The sequence below is a fragment of the Puntigrus tetrazona genome, unplaced genomic scaffold, assembly GCF_018831695.1.
Source record: "Puntigrus tetrazona isolate hp1 unplaced genomic scaffold, ASM1883169v1 S000000008, whole genome shotgun sequence".
NCBI classification, from domain to species: Eukaryota; Metazoa; Chordata; class Actinopteri; order Cypriniformes; family Cyprinidae; genus Puntigrus; species Puntigrus tetrazona.
Window position 1 is genome coordinate 1,447,717 of NW_025047688.1, and position 25,050 is coordinate 1,472,766.

The 25,050-nt window shown below is 36.9% G+C and overlaps 1 protein-coding gene across 2 annotated transcripts in view; it reads left to right on the forward strand.

Moving 5' to 3' along the window:
- LOC122332318 (formin-like protein 2) overlaps nt 1-25,050 on the forward strand; it is a 40,990-nt gene that overhangs the window by 1,072 nt on the left and 14,868 nt on the right. For both annotated transcript variants that reach the window (XM_043229646.1, XM_043229645.1), the window contains exons 2-6: nt 12,008-12,091; nt 14,475-14,555; nt 18,439-18,515; nt 19,945-20,028; nt 20,925-21,080. In XM_043229646.1, the coding sequence (XP_043085581.1) occupies nt 12,008-12,091; nt 14,475-14,555; nt 18,439-18,515; nt 19,945-20,028; nt 20,925-21,080 (482 nt within the window). The remainder of the gene's footprint in view (nt 1-12,007; nt 12,092-14,474; nt 14,556-18,438; nt 18,516-19,944; nt 20,029-20,924; nt 21,081-25,050) is intronic.

Consider the following 25,050-nt stretch of genomic DNA (forward strand, 5'->3'; position numbering starts at 1 on the left):
CTTTCATTATTGAAAATAAAATATAAATATTAAATAAAAAAATAATTAAAGACAGTTTACATAAAATAGCGTTGTTAAACTAAAAATAAATATTTATATAAAAGAAAGGCATATAACAAAAAGACTAAAACCTTATTTAAATGAAAATATACCATATAAACAAATTCAAAATACCGATAATAGGATAATAATTCATATTTTCTCCCTTCAAGGCTTTAACCAGACTATCATACAATGTCTCACAGCTATAACTCAAATGTATTGCCATTTTATAGTTACATTTTAATATTCAATTTAGTAACAATAATGAGAATAACTGATATTACAATTAATAGCATTCTGGGTTTGACCAACATGAGATCTGAGTTCAGTTTCAAGTCCAACGCTAGCATAAACGAAAGTAAAAAAAAAAAGTTCCTTTGAAGCAAGCAGTAAACTCGAAAGGAATTTCGGTTTCTTTGTTTTGTTGTGAACAGATTTTACTAGACAAGACAAGTCAGCGTAACAATATCACAGAGTCTTTTGCCTTGAATGTATCAGCGATTTAAACCTGCCACAACGAAAACAAGTTAATCTAAAAATAATAAAGTCTTAATTAACTTGCATTTATGTTAAAGATATATTTAGCATCCCAAAAACATGAATGCCAACTAAACAAATGTCACCTATCCAGTCACCTATCACTCTGTGATAGCAAGCGGCAAACCTAAGAGACCCTCGTAAAAGCTAACGGCCCAATTCAGGCCATTTTATGGCTGCTTTATAACCCTGAAAGACCTGCGTGATCAGTAGATGTGATGAGTATCTGTGTACTGATTAACTTCGAGTGCCACACGTTGTTGATTGGCTCCTTTGTTTTGTGTATTGTGCGACTTACTGTATTGAGCGCGAGGAGATGATGTCACGGGCCGGTCTGGTATCTTCATCAGTGAACAGTGACTGCTCAGACGGGATGCTGGGCTCTCTGCCCTCGTCATTGTCCCGCAGTGCATTATGGGCGCTCTCAGGGTGATCGCGTCGGGCCAAGGTGACAGCTGCGAGAGACTCCAGAGTGGCCTGAGACCGTTGCACAGATGGCGTGGAAGTGTGAGTGTGGGTGTTTTCTTTGGACCGGGCCGAGCGTTTGTGAATCCAGATGCTATTCCGACTGTGCAAAAGCATCAGGGTACTTGATTACTCAAAACGAGAGTGATGAAGACCAGTGTGAATACGATTGTTGACTAACTGGTTTGTACAAATGCAGGTTCCTGTCATTTGATCTTAGGGAGGTTTGTTTTTGTGCCGTTTCAGGATCCTGATATTTGGTGTCCTTGCGCTCGCAATAAAGCATGAGAGAGACAAGGTTTGTTTGAGTAATAATTGGTTCCTAGTCTCACGCGGCCAGGCTTTTAGAAGTCTGCTTCACATTGCAGCTTATTCTGGTCTGCTTAGAGGCATTTGCTGCTTGCTTTTAAAAATGTTGTTTGACACGTGTGGTATCTTGGTATATCAAGGATATCTTGTTTAAATGAAACTAAACTTATTTAACCTTGAGGTTGCACTCGCATGGGGTTGCCAGACATGCAAATTTCTATGAAAAGTAGCCTATTGTCACGATCCCAACATTTTGTTAGTTGGTACCAGTACCAGTGCCATAGTTCTCAGTGGTTTTATTTATCAGTTTATTTATTAATTGTTTGCTTTTAAATGATTAACTTTGTGCTGGTTCAAAGGTTTCAAATTCAGTTTCACATTAAAACGCTGTTATCAATGCATAGTTGCCTGAAGGCTTGTATTTAAATAATGAATGAGCGCTAGGTTTATACAAAAAACAAGCAAAGTGTAGTGGTTTTTTGGTCACTCAAGATGCAAAACGCTTCAGTTTAACACTGACTGAGTTCTGAAAATCTATTTACACTTTGTTTGTTATAACGCAGGGATTTGTGAGCTTAGTATATTTTGACTACCTAACTAAACTCCTCTGGTTGGCCATTGCACTCATGCTCTCAACAGACATGTCTGCGATTGGCTGCAATGCTTAGCGCTTAAAAACATGTTAGAAATACGCACACATATGCACAGGTGCTCTACTGAACTGATACTACCAGTTCTGCAGAGGAGCTGCTATCATTGGAGGCTTACGCAGAAACCTTTTCACAGCGCCTAGAACTATTGGTGTAAGTTCCTGGTTTTTGTCGTGTTCGTACCACAGAAACTAGGAACAGTTTTACTTTTAGGAACTCTGTTTAAGGCATCTAATTTAGCTCTGTACTAAAACAGTTTTGGGGAATTACCAGTGACTTACACGTTGATTGATCGGCCAAACAAATGCGAAACACTGGCTACCTGGCATTTTTTGAAGGCAAAGTAAATATATATACTCCAATGATATGTAACACTGTCATAGGGGATTTAGTCCGATTTTCATGCTCTTGTAATCATGTAAATTTTGTGTTTATATTCCATCTCCGTTGTCACAAAACCCACGTCACACAACAAAAACAGCTCAGAGCACATTGTCCTCCATTTACTTTTTTACGTTTGTAAACGCAGCGAAAAAAGATGACGCTGAAGGCACTTTCATAGTTCCTGCTGCCGGTGCAAATATGAATACTAACAATTGTTTGATGGGTGTGAGTGAGTGTGCAGAGTTGCAACAATTCTGAAACCCAAAAATGGGGGTTGTGGACCAAATATTGTTTCCGTTCATATCAGCCTAGGCACTTTTAAGAGGCTCTTTAAACAGTTTACTTTAGACGAATGGGGAAGGAGACTAGTTGATGCAGCTCTCACTGGAAGACACTTATTAACCTTAAGATATGTATTGCTTCAACTGCTCTGATGATTCGTCCTACAGGACTCTTAAGATGTAATGATCCATGTCAGCGGGGAGTCATTACGCTTCTTATTCTTATGATCTTAGGTTAATAGGTCCTGAGCGTGAACTAGCTGCGTGTTTTGCTCTGTCAGAGTCAACACACAAACTGCAGGGCCTGAGAAGATCCGTTTGGTCTGAATGGTTCCATGAAGAACCTGTAACATCTGAAGAACCTTGCTGTTTCACAAGAGGTTCTTCGTGGTGAAAGAAGGTTCTTCAGATTATAAAAAGTTATAAAAGATAGTTTTTTTAAAGAACCTTTTTATCTGAATGACAACATTTCAGTTCTCAGTTAATATGTATTTTTTCAGTCTAACAAAACAGACAGTTGATGTTTGTGCCAAGGGCGTTGCTCCAGACTGAGGTCATATGGTGCGATCTGACAAACAGCATCTGTACAGGACAGCACCAATCACATGTGCACAGTCGACCCGGACAGAAGCGCAAATCTTTAAGCACAGTAGTAAAAAAGTAACACGATGGCTTTTATATGACTGGAACCAGTTTATGATGTTTTTTCTCAGCTGTGTTGTTGTCTGTTGGTTTATAGTGTTTATGTTTGTGGTTGCTGTTAGTAATTGTGATGTTTTAGCTTTTCATATTATTGGCGTGTTAAGACAGTCGATCTTAACTCACCACAGCCCACCCTTTTACAGCTCACGTATCTATCTATCACTTCAATTCTTTCTTTCTAATGAGCTACTCATTTTCATTCAAGTCAAACAAGAGTGGAAGATTTACACTTCTTCTGGACAGCCACAAAAACACATGTTGTGACTGGACAACTAATATGTCCATCTTGATGCCGCAATGGGAAGCTGAATATACACAGAGTTGCTTTTCTTTTTTTTTGAAGCAAAGAAGCATCCATGTATTTAATCAGGAATTAAATGTTTTGGACACTTAAATGCTGACTGCTGTTTCTTACGAACACCTAATAGTGGTGGTCTGTGCTTTTCTTCCATTATTCAGCAGCTGCAGGATAATACGGCTCCACAATAATACTGAATACTTGTCTAAACTATCTGACTGACTTTATATTTCTCATTTCCTCCACCTTTTTTTGGATTTTTTTTTGCAAATGACTGCAATTCAACTGCAGTTCCCGATGCACAAAATCAGTTTTTTGAGTTTTTTTTTCCTGTTTAGGAAGCCTTTTTTGAACATATGGCACAATTGGGATGAAAAACAAAACGCATGTTAGGTTTCATGCTGATTTAAGCTGCATAGTTAAAATACTTTGTGATAAGTGACAAATAGATAGTACTTGAAAAAGCTGTTTCGACAGCAGTTTCAAGCTGCTTCTAGTATTATCTGTCAATGGATCTGACAAAGGCTTAAATACAAACTGAACTCAACTTTCCTCCATAAGATCACAAACTACATACTTTTACTATAGTAGAAGTGCACTAAAGGTTTTATATTTGCAGGAAACACATATTTTCCACCTTACCTCCAACCATAATAATTTAATTATTATCATATATAGATATAAAGGGTGGAAAATAAGTGAGCCAGTCATTATCACAAAACAAAAGAATTGACCAAAAAATTGCTCCACTTATTGCATGACTACTTGCCATGCATTTTTATCATATAATGAGTTAATGAACGCAAATGTGATACAAATGTGTAGGATATTCATCACCTGTGAAGATTATATTAAACAGAATGACCAGTCAGAATCATATTTCTGACAGATGTGTCGAGGATCTATAACCTGGAAAGGGAAGAAGAGAGGGAGAAAAACATGGGTTGCTGTTTGACTGGAATAAATCAGCTATTTAAAGGATTTAAAGGATTACACTCTGATAACCCATCACAGATCGGCCACTGTTTTAACATGAATTTGCTGTAATCTTCTCAGGGTATAGCAGACACTGAACACAAGACTCTCAAAACACATGCAAATAAGGACCAACAGGTTTTAGTCGATTATTTATGCACAGTAATCACTGAAGTTTTGTCATTTTGTCAACAGTAATATCTTGACATTCGCAATAGAACGCTACCGAATGATTCCCATTTTCTTCATTTGTGTTCAACAGAAGAAATATACATGTTTGGAAAGACATTGATGGGTGAACTATCCGTTTTTCTGAAATAATAGCTTAGGAAATATCCACTTTTTAATTTTATTTATGGAACAGTTGAGTTCAGAACCTTTAGACATAATATACATACAACAACAACGAAAAAGGTCTACTCAAGGAGGAAAAAAACACCTCAATTTAGCATTCATATTACTAGAATATTATCCATTTATTTAAGCGCATATTCATGCTTTATTCTACATGAATAAATGTAGAATTCTTACACAATACCTAAATTCAACACTAACTTACTAATTACAGTTAATTAGGAATTTATCGAAGGAAAATCTTTGTTAATAGCGAATAATGTTTTTTATTCTGAAGTGTCGTGCATATTATCATGTACGATTATAGTGTTAAAATGCAACATATTTATTTACAAGATAATAACTGTACCCCCCAGACATATAAAATGATCGCTAGGTCATGCGATGAGCACACTTGCCAATAATAAATGCAAACAAAATGTAACCGGTACACTGTGCAGTAGATACTGTGTAGTATTGGCTAAGTAGGAAGCTAGTTTCGCATTGTCTGTGTCGGGGTTGAGCGGATAGTGGGGGTCTGAGATTACACTACTAATCCTCTAGCAGATGGGGGACACCTGCGTAGCCCCGCAGAATCGGCCGGATTACGGAAACATGTCGCGCTAATTAGGGGACGACACTCACCACCTGGCTAAATCTGCGAGGAGCCGTTTGGTCTTTGGACACAAAGACAGAAGAACAGATCATTTCCCGTGAGGTCTCGTCTGTTTGCAGTCGCTGACTTTCCTGCTGACTCCGAGTTCACTCTACACAGATGCTACTGAGACTTACAATTGTTGAGCAGTTTCTTGAGAACATTAGCGAGGAACATCAAGCGTTTATGCAGGAATGCTTTTAGCCATTAATCTGTAAGTAGGGATACTGTTTATTTAAGCCTGTAAAGAGCTGAAGGTCTTTTGTACCAGTCTCCGGCTTCAAATTCGTGACACACTGACCAACGTCCCTACAAAAATACTGATAAATGTTTTAATGACATCTTTCAGTAATTGAAACACTGACTTGTGGAGTGATGACGTGAGGCACGATCTGTTAATTCATGTTTATTTCGCAGTAAAACTAGTAATGGGAGGATTACGCTCACTCGTTACAATTGAAGCTGCTCCACGAAGAACGGCGATCATATCTTTTTTCAATCACTTTTAGTCTGCAGGCTAGACTGATAGGGTTTTTGATGGAGTGGAAGAAACAGTCTGGACACCATCAGACACAGGGAAATGTGAGAATGATCACATGCCTGACTGACTGAGAGGAAAGAGCAGAGATCTGCTCTCGAGCTGCTCTCTTCCTCTTTAAGCTCAGAGCAAAGAGTTTCTTCACACCAGACAGAGACTTGTGCTTTATGCTTACCAAAATCACAGTGATTCTGATACAAGATCAAACTGCCGCTGTGGGACTTTGTTTAGCTGTCCAGCCTTGGATATTCACAAACTCTATAACTTTAGAGTGTAATGTGGTCTCCATCATAGCAGTGCCCTGTTAAAGCCATAACATACTTGTTAAGAACACATTCATTCATCACTCGACTGCTCTCCCAATGTAAAACATAAACTCTTCTGGACATGATAGACCATATTTTTATTAGTACTCCTATCCCAGATATGCTGCTTGATGATGTTTAGTACTGCACTTAAGGGAAAAAAAAGTTTATTGTCATTGATGTCACAGCATTTGATGTCAAGTAAAGTGGAATTTCCTTTTAAAGAAAACATGCTTCTAAAAACAACAGTGTATGCAAAGTTTCAGTTAAAAGTGAGGCTGCCAAACATTAGTGGATCGTTCTAATAGTTACCGTGATTCTGTATACCTGTAGTCGCTTATCAAGGTCTTGGAAACTGTGTTTGGGAAAGCTGGAGCTGAATTCAGCAAAATATTGGCCCTCAACAAGCAAGATTGAATTGCTTTGTTTGTAGACATCGATAAATCACGATTAATTATCGTTCCCCAAGTAAACCACAGATCAGGTCTAAACTGGGGCTAAAAACAGAAGTAATTCTTAGTTGGGAAACTTCATGCTTTGGTATAAGGCTTATTTATCCTTTTCGTGTGTCCTATTATGACTCACATAATGACAAGCTAGACTCAAAATCCAGAGTCAAATACCTCACAAATAACAGGGGCTTTATCTCATCTAATTGTATTCTCTCTAAGTTTGGAATCTGATGCATGCAAACCTAAAGGCGTGATAGTTCATGACGGACCACGGCATACATTTACAAAAAGACAGCTTCACTGTTTGTAACCTGAGTCCAAAGCAAAAAGCAAAAAAGCAAAAGTACAAACTTAAAATTCTGTTTGGATGAGCCAAATTCAAAGTTGTTCATGCACAGCAAATGCTCTTAAATAACATGTTATTTCTTGACTTGCGCTGTAAAGAATTTCACCTTACTTCACCTAATATTGAGCGCAGATACCAACACAGATATCTATCATGGTCTAAAAGGTAAAACAGAATTGCACATTTTTCAGTACAGTACTTCATTTAAACCCTAAGGTTTTGTTCTTCTTGTGTCATTTAGAGCAAATCCTGCACACATATGAAGAGATGATGATATCACCCTCGTTTATTCATGCTCAAGCTGTGCTAGTTTTGGGAGAGCTGTGTTTAGTGGTGTTTGGGTCAGGGCGGGGTGGATGTGTAGGTGCTTATTTGGATTTTTGAGCGGTCTGGATGTTTGAGATCGTCCCATCCGAGCCACTCAAACACAGGTGATCAAAGTACTGCCAGAGCTCGGTTTCCAGGGTCAAACTGACCATTACTAGAAGAAGACGTCAATGTGCTAACCAAGCAGCTGTTCCTGGAAACTTCTTTCCGATATTACTAGACTTTCCATCTTAGAGTCTTATTCGTTGGTGGTAAATATGGTTGTAATAAATCAAAAGTGGTGGTATATTTAGTTTTTGACACTCTGCGTTTTACCACACCTTGAAATATCTTTTTCAAGGCTTTCAAATTAATTGTTTTGCAGAGACTTTTTTTGATTGTCAGTATAAAGCCCGGTCCACATTGTAACTTATCAAGAAACGAAAAGAGCATATGATTGTCATGTCAAATAACCAACCGTATGTTTACATTATATTTAGGAAAAATTTGTGTTGTCAATAAAATGTACACATGTAGTTATTTATATTCATATCATTTATTTGTGTGTCTATTTTCATATATAATAAACACACACAATACACACACATGTATTACATAAACAAAAAAAACGTATTTTTTTTTGCATGTGATTAATCACGATCAGTCGTTTCACAGCACCAGTAAAAATAAATCCAAAAATCAGTTATACTCAGATAACAGACTATTGAGTTTATTCTACCCAAACCGATTCTCACTCTTGAGTAGGGCTTTGGATATTAACTTTTACTTTTAAACTATGCTTATTAATACACTGTAAAAAAAATTGTTGTTTCAACTTGAAATCCTTTGTTACCCCTCAAGACTTTCAAGTTTAGTCAACTTGAAATTATAAGTTATTTAATGTTAATTTAAGTGGTGTTAAAAAAATGGTGCTGAGTATTTCTCTCATATAGAAACCTTTGTATCTTCCGGGAGACTGGAATGGCTGGGTTGAGCCCAGCTCTTGTTTTGGTGTGTAATACGCATGAGACGGTCAGCGAGCGGGCTGTGGGCGGCCTGTCTCTCTCAAACTACCTCCGACTTGTCTAATTATCCATCTGCGGGCCTCAAGGGCTTCTACATTTGGAAATATAATTAACTATATCGAATATAACAAATAATCTGCCCTGTCTGGATATGCTGTTTCACCAGTAATCTTACATCGTGTGCCTCTGAAACAATAAAGATAGATGTTATATCGGTGTGGGTTAGCCCGCTTGTTTTGTAAAACTTGAACTTGGCATGAACTGGCATGATTGATTAGCTCTGCAAGCTTGTGTATTTGTTCAGCATATGGGTTTGCCTATCAAATACTGCTCCGCAGATCTGCAGATCTTTATTTCATTTGTCAGACATCTGGCCTTGCAGATTAGATTTAGGCTTCTCTGTTGTCATAGCAATATCATATTACACAACCTTCATCAGCATGTCTGTCCACAAGCACAGAACCAGAAACTTTGCGCTTTGCTTTTCAAAGAGAGATAACAGGAAACTCTCCTAGTCAAAAATAAATGTATTTGAAGTACATTTATTTCATGCTAAGTATGCTACAAAATGCCATACTCTCCAAAAAGATGGACCACGCATCTCCGCTTCCTTCCACTATAGAAAACGGAAGTCAAATCATCTCAGTATGGCCGCTGCCATCTTGAGTAAATGACGTCATTTGGAGCCAGAGTCTGGACAGTATAATGAGGTATATTTGCTAAGGTGGAACTTTTGCAAGTTTACTTCAGGTGCACTTAAAATATATTTCATCAACATACAACCCTCATCAATAGTGCTATTAAAACACATTAATATTAGGAAATTTGCATAGTGCAAAAAGTAATGCACCAAATAATGGTTGAGCAATATATGTCATTAAATATGTTAACATATTTAAACTATAATTAGTATGATGGGTAATTTATTGTTCCCATGTGTGTCATATATGTTTACACTTATAATGGATTATTAGTTTTACCTAATATTTATGAATGACAGGGTTAGCTCAATGGAAACGTTTGGAATCAGTCGTGAGTAAATGCTTGAGAGGTCTGGTTTCAGTGAGGATGCTACCTTAGTTGGCAGTCAAGCAGTTCAATTTAGGTTTTAGAACAGAACTAATGTCTTCATATTAAAGGAGTGCTGCTGAAAACAATGTTCAAAACCATTATGATGGCTTGCCTGCGTGTGTACAGATCAGAATCGGAGTGTTGGATTTCCCTCTGGCCAACAGCTGCTGCGTTGAGGCTGGAAAACACAACATAGCCATCCTCTTTAAAGCGGCTCCCGGTGTGCATTTAACGCAGCTCTGGAAACCTACAGAGAAAAACAACAAGAGCAGCCCACGTCTACACACACAGATAAACAGTATAGGTTTTTCCAAATGCAGATACCCTTGAACAGCAGTGGCTGGCACCAGCTCACGGTCGTGTGTTCGCGTTGTCGGGGTGGGTGGGGTACGGCTGACTCCGAAGGGTGGGGTGTGGATGGGGCTCTGGTGACTGCAGTATTTTGGGGGAGTTCCACGCAGCAGATGTGTGAAAGTAGGGCAGACGTAGAGGACAGCGCTTGTGTAAGAGGCGGAGGTCTGATCTCAGCACATGTTTGGAGTTTGAGCGCACACACATGTGCAGATGGGCTGTATGTTTGAGCATAAACATCTCCACGGTCCAGCACAGAGCCACTCCCATTGAAAAAGACAAAGCTGACAGTGCATTAGTAAAAGTTTCGTAGAGAAAATGTTCTAGGATTGATTAAGTTACGTCATTTCATAATCTCTGATTACAGAGCGCTGCATATATTAAATGCATTGGTTATGGAATTAGCCAGTATATTCCTACTCCACAGATCTGAAAAACAAATAAGATAAAATAAATGAAAAAAGTGTCAAAGAAAAGATCTAATTTGTTCTTAAAATTCGTTGCAATCGAAGTTAGCAACACAGCTCTAAAGTTTTATATCTTAAGTGCTCTGTGCATGAATGATTTGACTCTGAATCACTAAAAGGAGTAGTTTTAAAAAGTTGATGCTAACATGAAACATTAACATATTGCCTGCCCACTTGTTGCATGTGCATAGCAATTTTATTTTATTATTGTTACAGTTATATAAATAAACATATAACTTTTACAGGGGTCGCATACAACACAGTTTTAAAGGAATAATTTGTCACTCAAATTGAAGCAACCTGGGAAAACTTGAGCATCGGTTGATTTTTGTGTTAGTCTGAATTAAAATTTAAATGAACTAGGTTTCACTTTTGTAGAGTTAAAATGGGAGTTTTCCCGGTAACGCTGTACACAAAGCAGCACTGCGCTCACAAATACTGTTTGACTGATAAAGTCATTATAGGCACGATGAGGTTAAAAAATAAGACCAACAGAACAATCAACACAGATTAGCAAAAAGGAGGGGTTTGGAAAAATAAATCATTGAGCGAATCATTTGGGAGTCGTTAAGCAAGTAAGGTCAGAATAACTGAATATTATAAGACAATGAAAGTGTTTTTTGACCTTGTGTGCATGTCAACCATGTCGACTCCCAAAACCAAAATATGAGCCTTTCATAATCCATAATAGGGGCACTTTAAATTCTTAACGTTATAATTATAATTGTATGAATTTTTTAGGTTGTTTTAAATATTAAGCATTAAAATTTGTAAAAGTTGGGCATGGAAAACATACCTACTATAGAATTTTACTTATATATTATCATCGCAGCCTCTGTCACTTGTTCCCATGCACACACTTCCTACTTTCCATCCTGATATAATCAGCCTACCAGTGAACATTTTCTTCCCTGCAGTAATAATTTCCTCAAAGAAAAGCTGCAGCTTTTGCCCATTGAAGTATTTTTGTTTTCTTTTCCTTCATCTCAGATTAACCAAATGCTTTTGCTGCAGACTTTACCTTAATAATGATCTGGGGGTTAGATTTGGCTGCATTCAAATTGTTTTATTCTTAAAAAAAGTATATGTTTTTCAAGAATTGTTTATTTCAAGAATATTTTTTGGTAGTAGATTTTGTCTCTTACTCTCTTCTTTCTTAATTTTTTTTTTTTTTTATCCACCCCCTGATGACTTTTGCGTGTTTTATAGCAGTATTAATTCTTGAGTTGAGCAGCCCTCGCCGCTGTCCGCAGAAGAAGAAGAAGATGCTGGCATAGCAGACATACAGCCCCATGCGTCTTCTCTTCTTCTGCTGAAGCCGCACATTTTAAACACAGTCATTTTTTGTAATACAGACACACAGCTGTAGAAGATTCTGCATTGCATTTAAAGCACGCTTAACTTCTTAAATTGTGTATTTTTGAGATTGTGTATTCTTAATCCATTGTCATTTTTCAAGCATCGGAAGTTACAGGACTTTAACTAACTTCAGTCTCTTTGTCTGTGTTTACACAGAACTCAATGAACTTGCCTCCAGACAAAGCAAGATTACTTCGGCAGTACGACAACGAGAAAAAATGGGAACTCATTTGCGACCAGGTAATACATTCTCTTCTTCTCTTACCTCCTCCACTCTCACAGTCACATTTCATCTCGAGCAGCTAAAGAAGCGAAGGCTTATGTAATCACTGGTAGGTGACGCTTGAAAGGTTGCAAACATTAGATGCCACAGGGGTAGTCTCACCTGTAGTTCACCCCGAAATGAAACGTTTATCATCATTTACTCACCTACATATCATTCCAAGTGTTCCTTTGGGCCACTCTGACTTTCAGAGGATTGACGAGACATCCTTCACAATGCCATCTTTTGTGTTCTGCAGAAGAAACAAAGTCGTACCGGCTTGGAACGACATGAGGTTGAGTAAATGATTACAGAACTTTCATTTATGGCTAATCTTTAACATGGTGCCGCATGCAGTGCCCCATGGAAATAAATTCCACCGATCCCAGTCATGTATTTTAGATTTCAGACAAATGTAAGCAATCTGTACTACACTGAGTTATTGTTTGTTCATCAGGTGACCTTGTGTCCCTGCAGACATAACATATTGTGTCAATCTTGTTCTCGTGAAGACAACACAACTCGTCTGTTTTGTGTTTTCTATTAATCTTCCACTGCTTGTCCCATCCAAACAAAAATGGTGAATTATACAGGTCATCATGTGACCACCCCTAATTAATATTGACTATGTTGAGATCCCATGACCTGCCACAACTACTACTAAAAACAGTAAAAATAATAACATTATTTTTCTAGTGTAGAAAATGGTTCTCCCCTTTCTGTTCCTCAACGATTCTCTCCAGGCTCTTAGAAGAGTGCTCTTGTGTTAGCGTCACACACACACACACACACACACACGGCCACATGTTAAATGTCAATGTGATATCAGTGGCTGTTGTGTGTGTGTGTGTGTGTGTGTGTGTGTGTGTACAGGGGGCTTGTGTTGTTTTGAAGGGAACTAGGTCTCTTCCTCTTTCCTGTTATGTGCTGCTGTTGATTGGCTGTTGCCAAGGGAAACGAATGTGTAGCAGAATGGAATACAATCTGATCTAGAATATATTAAAATCATTAGTATGTGTAGTTATTACTCATAAACTGTGAATAATAATCTTAATCACTATTAATAAAAATGCTGAATAATATTACTTAAGGTTTTCTAGTGAGCAGATGATCCGAATCAGGTGTGTTTGATTTTTGCTTTTTTACTGTGCAGATCGGTGAAGAAAATGTAAAATACTGCTAATAAGGCAAAACAATAAACACATGCTTGGTGTTTACAGCACATATTGAGCATATATTTGAAATACAATACATGTATATTTGTTTGACTGAATGTCATTATCTGTGTCCTCACACAGTTGGCTAGTTGATAGTAGTTTAGTCTGAATGCTGACTAATCTCTCTTAGGAGAATTTAGAGCAGTGTGCTTGTATTTATGTAAACCCTAACCCTAATCCCATACAGTATGTAATCTGTCAACCCAGTTACAATTTTTGTTTTTGTTTTGGCTTAAATATTAATTTAGAAACGCAGTTTGCATCAATCTTTTATTTCAGCTTCTGTTCAACCAATGAACCAATGAATCAGTTTAGTATAAACGTGATTGCTCATAAAGAGTTTAGTCATCATAATTCGCTCTTTGATGGAGTTTTGGCTCTGGAAGCAATCAGTCGATTAGTCAGATAAGCTTAACAGATGACATAACATATGTAAAATAAATGCACTTGCAAAGACAATTCTGGTTACTATAACTAAATCAACACATATTACACACAATATTAATCTGTTTTAACGGTCAACGTTATTATATTAGCAAAACTCATCAAATAAAATGATGTTTGAAACTTCCAAGATTTAGTAAAATCAGTTGTTTATTTATTTTAATATTTCTATCATGCTTTAAATTGTGTTAATAGGTCCCCTGAATGAATGTTGATTAAATGGTAAAGTGACCGTCTGATCAAACAGAGACTGATATTGTTTCTTAGTTGTATTCAGAAATTGTTCGGTCTGAAGAGGTTTTTAATTGTCTCAAAAACACTGCAGTACTTTGTTCATTGCTAAATTAACAAATATAAACTCTTATATGAAGTAAACACTGGTCGCACATGGTACTCAGCAGTCCAATGAAGATAGTAATATGATAAGCATCACTCCTATAAGAGTAAGAACATTTTAATCATGTCACAATGCATGCTGGGAGCTCACAGACTTAACATAAACATCAATATTATCAACATAAAATTATACAGCGAACTTTGTTGATCTCTTTGGGTTGTCATTAAGGGAATATTGAATCTAATTCGCATTTATTGGTAACAAAAAAAAGTTTCATATGTCGGACTAATGTAAATATTTACTGACATTTCTACTCTAAAATCAGTAAAATGATAAACACATCTCCGTTTATCTCTTTTCCAGGAACGATTCCAAGTGAAGAATCCTCCTCACACATACATCCACAAGCTACAGAGTTATCTTGACCCAGCTGTTACCAGGAAGGTGAGTTCGGGTCTCGTTCCCTCAAATCCGGTGTGTGTGTGTGTGTGTGTGTGTGTGTGTGAAGGCTGGAATGGGTGACCTCTGATGATAAATAGCTCCTGATAATTCATTTATCTTGACTACGCTGTGACAGCTGGGTATGGACAGGAACGGCTTGCATTCTACGTCCTGCTGGGGAAACCTTACTTCCTGCTTAGACATACTTGATTCCCGTGATAGCGATTGTTATTTAATAATAGAATAATTAGACATTTTTATTCTGATTTTTCTTATACGAAAGTGACTAACCTTAAAGTAATCATAAAATAGAAGAATATATTTTCAATATAAAGAACTAAAAAGTTAATACTTCCTCCAAAATGAGCTGCTCTGAACCTTTACTTCGTACCTTAATAATAAAACAGGTTAACAGATAAGCCAAGAATATGAACACCAGTTCCTGATGCATTTTCCCATAGAAAATCATTGTCAAGAAAATGCTTTAAATGTGCAGTTTAATATATTTTGTTTATATTCTAGGTTCATCTGCATAATGTATATATTATGCATAGTTCCACTTCACTGGCTGTTAAAACTACACTAGACTCGAGCAAAAAGGGTGTTTCTATGTAAAAAAAAAGAAAAGAAAACACTTTAAGAACGGATAATTTGGCTTAAAAACTTGACTTACATGGGACCTCAGTGACATTATGATAATAAATTAAAATGTCATGCCAGAAGATAAGTCATAAGAAAGTAAGAAGAGGAGTGACAAGGACTTGGAAGAAAGGATGAGAGACCAGAAATGAATTGAAGACAGATGTGATTAAATATGAAAGGTCAGGCATTATTTGTTTACGTGGTGTGGAATCTGAAGGTGTTCTTGAGCTGATCTCATGGGCGTTACGGCTGACATCACATCCCTGAGAAAGACAGAACAAGAAAGAAATAAAACAGAGACCATCGGATGGAGGATAATTAGGAGATGCGGTGGAAGGGAAAAGGAGGACGAAATACTTGAGACACGCATTAAAAAAAACAGGCAAACAGAAAGTCCCAGAGAAATTAGAGGATGAAAATAATGAAAGTGGGAAACAGACAGAAAGGGAGTGAGAGTTATGTCTGTGCGTTCTGGCAACGGCTCTTTTCTGCAGACGTGAACAATTGTTACTTTGTGTGCACCGAGAGCTTTACATACGGTGCATTCCAGACACAGCTCTCGGCCAATGGGAACGCAGCAGGAAGAGGGTCATTCCAGAGGGTCCTGAGGAATGTCTGTGCCATTGATTCCATTCCAGGATGACCTCTATGGAGTACTGCTTTCTTTTTCTCATTCTCTCTCTCTCTCTCTCTCTCTCTCTCTCCGCAGCTGGGAATGCTTAAAGTCGAGGTGGGAGCGTGAGCTCTGCACACACACTCAAAACACACACTGCACTCCACATGTGCCAAACACACCCACGCTGGGAACAGCAGAGCACACACTCCTCTCCGCTTCTCTATTCTCACCATTTCAGTTGTTTTTAAGCGTCTGTCTCTTTCACTTTTTCCCTTTCTTTACCAATTAGCATTATATGCATGCTAAATATTTATTAAGTATTAGCATTAGCACGTAACATATTGCAGTAAAGTAAAATTGCAAGTTAAAAGTGCTCAGGCTGTGCAGTTCTTCAAGTGGACTTGTGAATTGTGATTGTTTGACTTTAATAGTTCATTTGAAATGGATGAAATTGTATTTCATCTGACATGTTCTCAAAAGAAACTGGATATTCATTTAGGGAAAATGCTGGGATGTTAATTTATCCTGGAATCGATCGATTGGTGAAATCTATGCTTCAGTTTAAGGGAGAAAAAAGGTTAAAATATGGTGACCATACGTCCTTTTTTTTCCTGGCCGGTATTTCAAGATCGTGTGGGTTTTGGCTTTGTTTTTCTACAGATGTGCTCTCTGCAGTCCTCCTGCATTAATTAGTCATTTTAAAAGTAATTTACATTGCTTTGAACATTCTTTGTAAGTCCCACCTTCTCGCAAGCCATGATTGGTCGCTAATGTACAATGCTTGCATGCCATTGGTCAAACTTCAACCCAGTTTCTTAAAAAGTTAGGAGGTTTTTTTTTTTTATCACCAGGGCCAATGACATAACAAATGTTTAAACTGAGAAATGTTACACTTTTATCCACTAAATAAGCGCATGAGCTTTCATTGACCTTTAAATTTAATGCCTTCTACTGGTCTCAATAAATTTGGCACAGGGGGCAACAAAAGGCTGAAATGATTCAGCTTGGATTGAGCTGGGAAAACATCTAGCAACTAATTAAGTTAATTGACATCAGATCTGTGACATGATTAGTTTTAAAATGTCTTAGAGAAATGTCTAGAGAAAGTCTTAGAGAGGCAGAGGCTCTCAGAAGTAAAAATAGGCAATGGCTGTCCTATCTGTAAAAGAGTATGTAAAAAGATTTAGATGTGTGGTTATCATATGCAAAATTATGTGTAATTGTATTTTTTGTTATTTTAAGAAGGGGTATTTGAGGTTTATGGGACACAAATTTGTTTAATGACATGACTTTTGTTACAATTTGAAGGTCACAAGGACACCGCCAATGTCCCTGTAATTCAAAAAACATACTAAATGGTGTTTTTTCTAAAAAGTGTTTCCTGTAATGGGTAGGTTTAGGTGTAAGGTTGGTGTCTGGCAATAACGCATACAGTTTGTACATGTATAAAAACCATTACGCCTATGGAGAATCCCCATAAACCACAAATGCCAACATCTGTGTCAAGGCATAATTTTATAGCATGGTTATGTCCCAAAATAGATGTAGGCTATCATTTTGTTGCATTCTTATCAATCTCTAAATACGTACTTGAAGTGTATTGTACAAGAATTCTATCTGTTGCTGTCCGCATCTCTTGCTCTTTTTCAGTGTCATTCCCTCTCGAACACCCTTTGATGCAATCATTTCAGTGTCTGACATCAGTGAATCAGATTGATTATTAATGCCAGGCCTGCCACTCATCGTCATGGCCGCCGTCTAATTAGAGTTGCAGAACTGCAGCAGCAGTTTCCAGTTAAGATTTGGCAGCGTGTTTCGTTCATCTGATGAAAGCAGTGTGTCTCTCTCATTGGACGGTGGTTTCACATGCATTTCACCTGACACGTGATTGGGCCGGCCACAAAGCCACTGTAACCATGGCTACAGAGAACAAAACTGGGCCCACAGTTTGGACACGACACTATTATGAGACTGACTGGAGAAAACAGCCAAACGCTCCCGTTACTTTGGATATGTGTTTCAGTGCTTTCCTTTTTCACGATCCCAGAGTTTTTAGATGTGTCAGTATGGCAAAGAATATGTCTGAGTCATTGTTAAATTCACCTAGTTTTCGTTTCATTTAATAATAACTTTGTCTCAGATTTTTAAATAATAGGTAAACATAAATCGTTAAAACATAGATCAAATTAAAGAAAGAAAAATAGATGTTTGGGATATTGTTGAGATCTCTCCATAAAACTATTTATTTAAAAAAGTAAAATAAATGGGTGATTTTATTGTTTTATTGTTTAAACCTGTTTAAAAAAAAAAAAAGTTAAAAATTAAATCAATCAATTATGTGGCAATATATGTGTCATTTATAATAAATGATCTTCTTACTTTGTATGAAAGTTTTAGTGCAATACACCATGAATATAATTTGGGAAAAACCAAATGAATTTAAGCGTGCAATAAATATATTGAGTGTGTGTTTATAGATGTGTAGTCTTTTTTTTCCCATTTGCTGTTTATTCAACGCTGTTGTTATCTTTGAGTAACAACTGCAGTAATAAAGGAGACATCTTTCTCGTTGTTAGTAAGCCTAGTAGATTGTAGTAAAGGCTATTTTCTTCTTTCTGTTCTCTGCAGAAGTTCAGGAGGAGAGTGCAGGAGTCCACACAGGTCCTGCGGGAGCTGGAAATCTCATTACGGACCAATCACATCGGGTGAGTTCATCTGCGTATATGCATGTTCATTAAACACTGCTCACACTGGAGCTTTGAGGAACAGATACACTCCAAAAGCCCTCATGTAAGACACGCTGAAGCTGAAATAATGCTCTTTTGTGTGAGCATGTAGCAGCCAAATGCTCCTGACCGGACTTGTCATATTTCTACACAGTGGAATTCTACCAGAATGCCAGCCGACATGGTTTTCGTTTTGGGAATCCCTGCACAACTCAGTCAGGGCAGAGAAATTCTGAGATTTAGCGAGAGCTGAAAATCATGGGAGTTAGGATTGAGCGGATGTGGAAAGGCTGACGGAACTCGGCGAGGTCGGGGAAAATGTCACAACAGGAAAACGGGAAGATGGGATATTCCTGTAGCAACCAGCGCACACTCTTTCCTTGTCATCCCGTAAATGAGTGTTATTATAGTTCCATTATTTCAAGGGCAGTTCAGACCAGACAAACACACTCACAGAACCCCCTGAGCTGATAGACAACCCATACAGAGATTTAGCTGCCGTATGGTACTAAACTAGATTACATAAATGATCTAGTTAATCTAGATGAGATAAAGCAGTATTATCTGCTCACAGAGGGTTCGACAAACAACAGAATGGTAACTCAAACTCTATCCCTAGAGTTGCATATGTGTTCCTTCTTTCCCCAAACAATGTTTTTCCCATTTGTTCATTGTTAAAGTTATAGTTTAAGGGATACTGTACCGTCAGCTGATCATTAATGCAAAATAAACTCTTTAAAAATAATGTCTGACTTTAAAGAAATTCCAAAAACCATTCAAATAAGTGCTTAGACTACACCATAGTTCTCTCATAATGTTCAGATAAATGCATTTAGTCGCTAAACTAGAGTTAAACTGCTCATTAGAAAATCAAAAGAAATAGAGACATAATTCATTTTATTTCACAACTGTCAGGTTTTCAGGTGTTGGCCTACTTTTCACTGTTAAAAAAAGGTGAAAACTGGCTTTTGATCATTTCTGGGATCCTCGCGGTCTTTGTCAATGTGTGTGTGTGTGTGTGAGTGCGGCATTCTGGGATGTCTCTGCCATGTCTTTGAAGTATCTCTCATTGCTGTTGCTCTGAGGGAGCGATCCAGCTCCATGAAACCTTTGCTTTCAATCTCCGAACTGCGTTGAAGCTGTTTTTTAAGCTACTGAGACGCCGTTCGGTGATGCATATTTCATGACGTCTTGTCTCCGTATGGAAGTGCGGTTTCTGAATGCTGGGACACACTGTGAGCTCTGTGGAGTCTCCTAGATGATCTAGTCTAACTACCGCATGTTTATTAGTGGTAGAATTAACTCCATAATGTAGGAATGCTAAAACATCAAAGTAATGAGGTAATGCGTATCAAACTTTTGATGGACAGGGTGTTTTTTTGTTGTAATCGTCTCTCTCTCTGTTTAGGTGGGTGCGGGAGTTTTTGAATGAGGAGAACAAGGGTTTGGATGTGTTGGTGGAGTATCTTTCGTTTGCACAGTATGCTGTCACGTAAGTCACCCGTGATTGTACCGAACATGATCACAATGAACACAATGGCTCCTTTCATGCAGACCGCTGCTGTATCTTTGTGTGACTCTGACTACATGCTCCACTGCTGCTCTGAGAGGACCCGCGCGCGCGCGTGTGTGTGTGTGTGTGTGTGTGTGTGTGTGCATGCATGTGTGTGTGCACAGCCTGTTCACTGGGATCAGATCAAGTCACAAGATCTCATTTACAACCAATAGCATTTTACAACCTCATAAGTAACTGTTTTAGTATATTTTGGAGGATAAGGCTGTTATCACACACAACATACTACACATATTGTACGATTCGTTAGTGTGTTTGAGAAAAGCCTCTTAACTCTTTAACTTTATTAAACGTACAGTAAATAAAAGACATTCTATACATTTTTACCATTTAAAATTAAGCCATACAATCCTTTGGAAGATTTTCTGCTCAAGAAACATTTCTGATTATTATCAATGATGAAAACAGGTGTTTGATATTTTTGTGGGAACCATGATACTTCATTTCAAGATTATCAGACGAATAGAGCATCAAAAATAATAGCATTTATTTAAAAAACGAAATAATAACAAATTAGACTTTTTTGTAACAAGTCTTTATTTCGATCAAATAATATAACTAGCCAATTCATTGATTGATTGATTACACACAAAATGTTAAAAATGTCATTACAGTCATTAAAAAAACACTAGATTTTTGATGTTTTGTGTTGTATTTGATGTATTGGATTTTTAAAGTATTACTTTATTTTATGAAAAGATGATCATTTTTGCAGTGCGTGTAAGCAAATGTTCAAGGACCACAGATAAAGTGTGTTTTATGAGGATGTCGCTATTTTGGTATGTCCTGAGCGACTGCCGTTGTGTGTTTGACAGGTATGACGGTGACAGTTCTGAGAACAGCACAGAAAACTCTATGGATAAATCCAAACCCTGGAACCGATCGATTGAAGACCTCCACGGAGGAAACCACCTCTCATCAGCTGTCACAGGCAACAGCATCTCCAGAGCCAGCAGACATTCAACCATAAGGTGCGAACACGCAAACAGGCTTTCCTATTATTACAGCAGAATCAAGACTATGATAGCGTCTGACAGTTCTGAACGCGATATGGTTTGAGACCGTGTGATTTCTGAAAGGCTTTTTTTGTATAGTCATGAGGCCTGTAAGACTTTAAATGGCTTAGGAAACAGAACACAGTCGAACGTGTGTCTGTCTGGCCGCTGACTCACAAAACTGTCTTAGATGGTTTTATTCTGATGAGGAATGGACAACTGACACATCACCATCATATGAGTATTAATACAGGAACTTCCCGGTCTGTTACTGAGTGTCCCGATGACAGGACAGAAGCATTTACACAGAGCCTGGGGGGATCTGTTTGAATGGGTTCAATATGTTAAGCCCCCGCCACTTGAATTGGATTAAGGTCTAACCCTTTATTCAGTAGTCAGATAATTCCAGTTACTAATTTTAGAATTCTGCTCAGTTGTTTCTTCTGGGCTCATATCTAAAGCTCATATATATATATATTCAGAGGAGTTCTGTTAATATATAATAAGACATGCATCTTCAACAGTGTGTAATGACGAAACATGGTGTGATTTGACTCCAGAGTCTCAACCTAAATAAGCAAATTTCGTAAAGAAATTAATGCAGACTTTTTTAAGCATTTAATTAAAACGTTTTGCGTAATAAAGGCTACCCGTTCTACTTTTGCGAGTAAGTGACACCCTGTTATAGTATATAGAATATAACTTGTTAATATAATAAATACTATAGCTATAAAAAATAATCATTCATTCTAATTCTGTGAGAATAAGATAAGTTCACACCGAGCTATAATAATCATTTTTATTTAAAAAGTCTATATAGTATTCATTTTTATTTTAGTTAGAGTTAGGTATTGTAGTGCCTCAAGTTAAACTGTAAATGTTTTATTGGAAAACATTTATTTCTTTATTTGTAAAGTACTTTTTTTGTATGATTTTAGTTTTGAATAGCTTTAGATATACACTGAAAATGAAAACCCTTTTGTCGTTTTAGTGTTTTTAGCTTTAAAAACCCCGATTTCAGCAACTAGGGAAATTCTATTGACGGAATCGCTTCATAACTGTTTTAAAAACCTTTTACAGCTAATTAAAACATACGCAGCCAATCAGAATCCGACTTTAAAGATGGCCTTTCAAGAAAGCTAAATATTTCAACGCTTTTCTTTGGGTGTTTAATTATGTTGTTTTGCTAGAATTCTGTCACAGCTTCCGTGTAATTAATGCAGTTGTCACTCTGTCTGCAGTTTCCTGTTGTGTGTTCCCATCTGCAGCAAAAGGCATGTTCTTTTTGTCCTTTAGATAGAGTCTTCTCTCCTCTCCCCTCCGTGTCTCGCTAATGCGCTGAACTACGGAGGTTAGATTGCAGAGTGCGTTCGGTAGCTATAGCTGTGTACCCCGAGCCTCCTCTCATGTGACTTGCCCTCATATAGTCTGCCAGGCATAATCACTCATTTCGCTTGTTATTTTCAGCTGTTTATTCAGATCATACTGCTGTGCAGTGGATTTATGAATTCACTTCATCATAAACTTCACCTCCATAAATCAAAGGTTCTGCCCACATGAAGTAGTTTTGTTTCCGTGCTTTCCCTCAGCTCTTAGTAATCTGTAATCTTAAATTATGTGCTGTGTTCAATTTTTTTTTTTTTTTTAAGAATAATTCTCAAATTTCCCAATGCCCCCCTGAAGAACACAGACTCATCCACAGTGCCCAAAGTGCTCAGAGAAACGAGGGTATGTCTGATACTTTTAGTGTTTAGGATTAGTTTAAAGTGTTGTAGATTTGTATAGAATTCTGTAGACATAAAATAAAATAGTATAGTGCTAGAGCATTGAGATATCGAGTTGATTCTTGATACCGACTGTTTATAATATTATTATAGATTATACTTCACAGACTTCTAAGTTTGTCTATATTTACATTGTTTATGTAAGAGTTGTTAGAAGTGGTTGTTCATATTTGAGTGTTAATGTCAGTGTGAGCAGGTTTAAAATTTCAAACAATACACTATTTGTTGATATTAATATAAAACAAAGCAAAAGAAATTCATGATAATCTATGGCAGTTAAAAAAAAACCATACAAACGAAAAACACTTAAAACAGACAAAGACCACTTTTAAATATAATGATCACATATTTTATTTTCCGTTACCTCATGAAGGGAAATTGAGCAGATTTCAGATGAAAGACTTTAAAAAATATATTTATTTTTTTTAAATGATGAAAACAAAATATCTATATATCTACACATTTCCACACATTTGTTAAAATTTGGTCTATTCTCTATAAAATGAGACCGTTTTTATCAATTTTCTCCATTAAATTCAGGTATGCAAAAAAATTCAGCAGAGCTCAAGGGGTTAAAAAATATAAGTTGAATGTAAAAAGGTAAAAAAAGAAAAAAAAGAATGCCCTTTTAATTCCAGCAATAAATCAAATAATATCCATATGGGTTTTTGTTTTGCATTTATTGAAAAAAATGTAGAAAAAATGTTAAAATTAAAAAGCAAAAGAGTTAAAATAAAAGTAAGTTGGCCCACTTTAGTATATAAAAGTTTACTTTTACATATAAGTACAACAGTAGTAAACTTTGAGTAGGAGAATTTATTTATTTATTTATTTATAATTACTATTATGGTGGTCAGTGTTTGATTTAGTTGGGCTCTTGGCTATTAAAATGAAAAAAGCTATTTTACTCCAGTGGTTTCTTTTATAAGCATAAGCTGCATGAGCTCAGTGATTCAGGTCAAATTATGTTTATTTAAAACCTTGACAATCTACCTTTTTTTTTGGCTTGTCTAACTGCCTTATAACAGTCAAACAGCTTATTGTTATAAATCTAATAGTCAAGAGCCCAACTAAAAATACAAATTTCTCTTTCATAGATTTTTTGTTAACATCGGGTGTCTTTAATAACTGTTTTAGGTGCCTGAAAACACAGGCTCTTGAACACAATACCTGTATCCTCTCCATATAAACAACAAAAATGTGAATTTATGAAAAGCTTACGTCATGTCCATGAACATTGCATTTAGTTGTTTCTTGATCTACTGGCCTGGCACGCACAGCATAGTGTTTAGTTTTTTTTTTTACTTGATTTATTTATGCTGTTTTACTCATTTTTAATGGTACATTCATTTGATTAATAATTATTAATTATAATGTGTTAATGTATAATGTGTACCTCAAATATATCCACCCTGAATTTAAAAAAAATTATAGTAGTTAAAGAGTAGTTAAGGCCACCTAAAGTGGGACTGTTTTTTTTTTTTTTTTCATTCTTCTCAAACTGACAAAGGAGACCAGGTTATTTTCTCTATCATAAAACATGTAGCTTGGAGCATCACGTTTTGCAACTACAGAGTACATGTTTAAGCGCGTGTGCTTGTGAAATTTCCTGACAGATACGAGTTAGGAAAACTGCGTTCTGGAAAAGCACAGTCATATATCCGGATACAGAGCACGACAAAGACATTACACACACATTCGATTCAGTACTCTCTGCAAGAGCTTCTCGGTCCCTGTGATGTTCAGGACAAAAGACATTACAACTGAAATGTTATCAGACATAACTTTGTAAAGACATTCGCACGTTATCACTCCCACTCTTGTGAGAGTTAAAAGACAAACCACATCACAGCATTACTGCAGCTGTGAAGTTTCTAGCAATCAGTGACAAAAATTTATATCAGATTTATAATTGGAATAAGACACAACTGTTACCAATCAAATGAAATCAGTGTGTTTACATTGCCTTCACAAAAGGTTGACATGTAGGCAACGTCAAAAAACATTGTATTATAATATAAATTTTTTTTGTACCTTACTTGCTTAATGAATTACAAATGATTCATTTTTTTCAAACCCCTCCTTTGTGTAAGGCTATCTGGGGTGATTGGTGGATTGGATTCATCATGCCTGTAATGTCTGATAAAAGTGAGCCTAGTGCA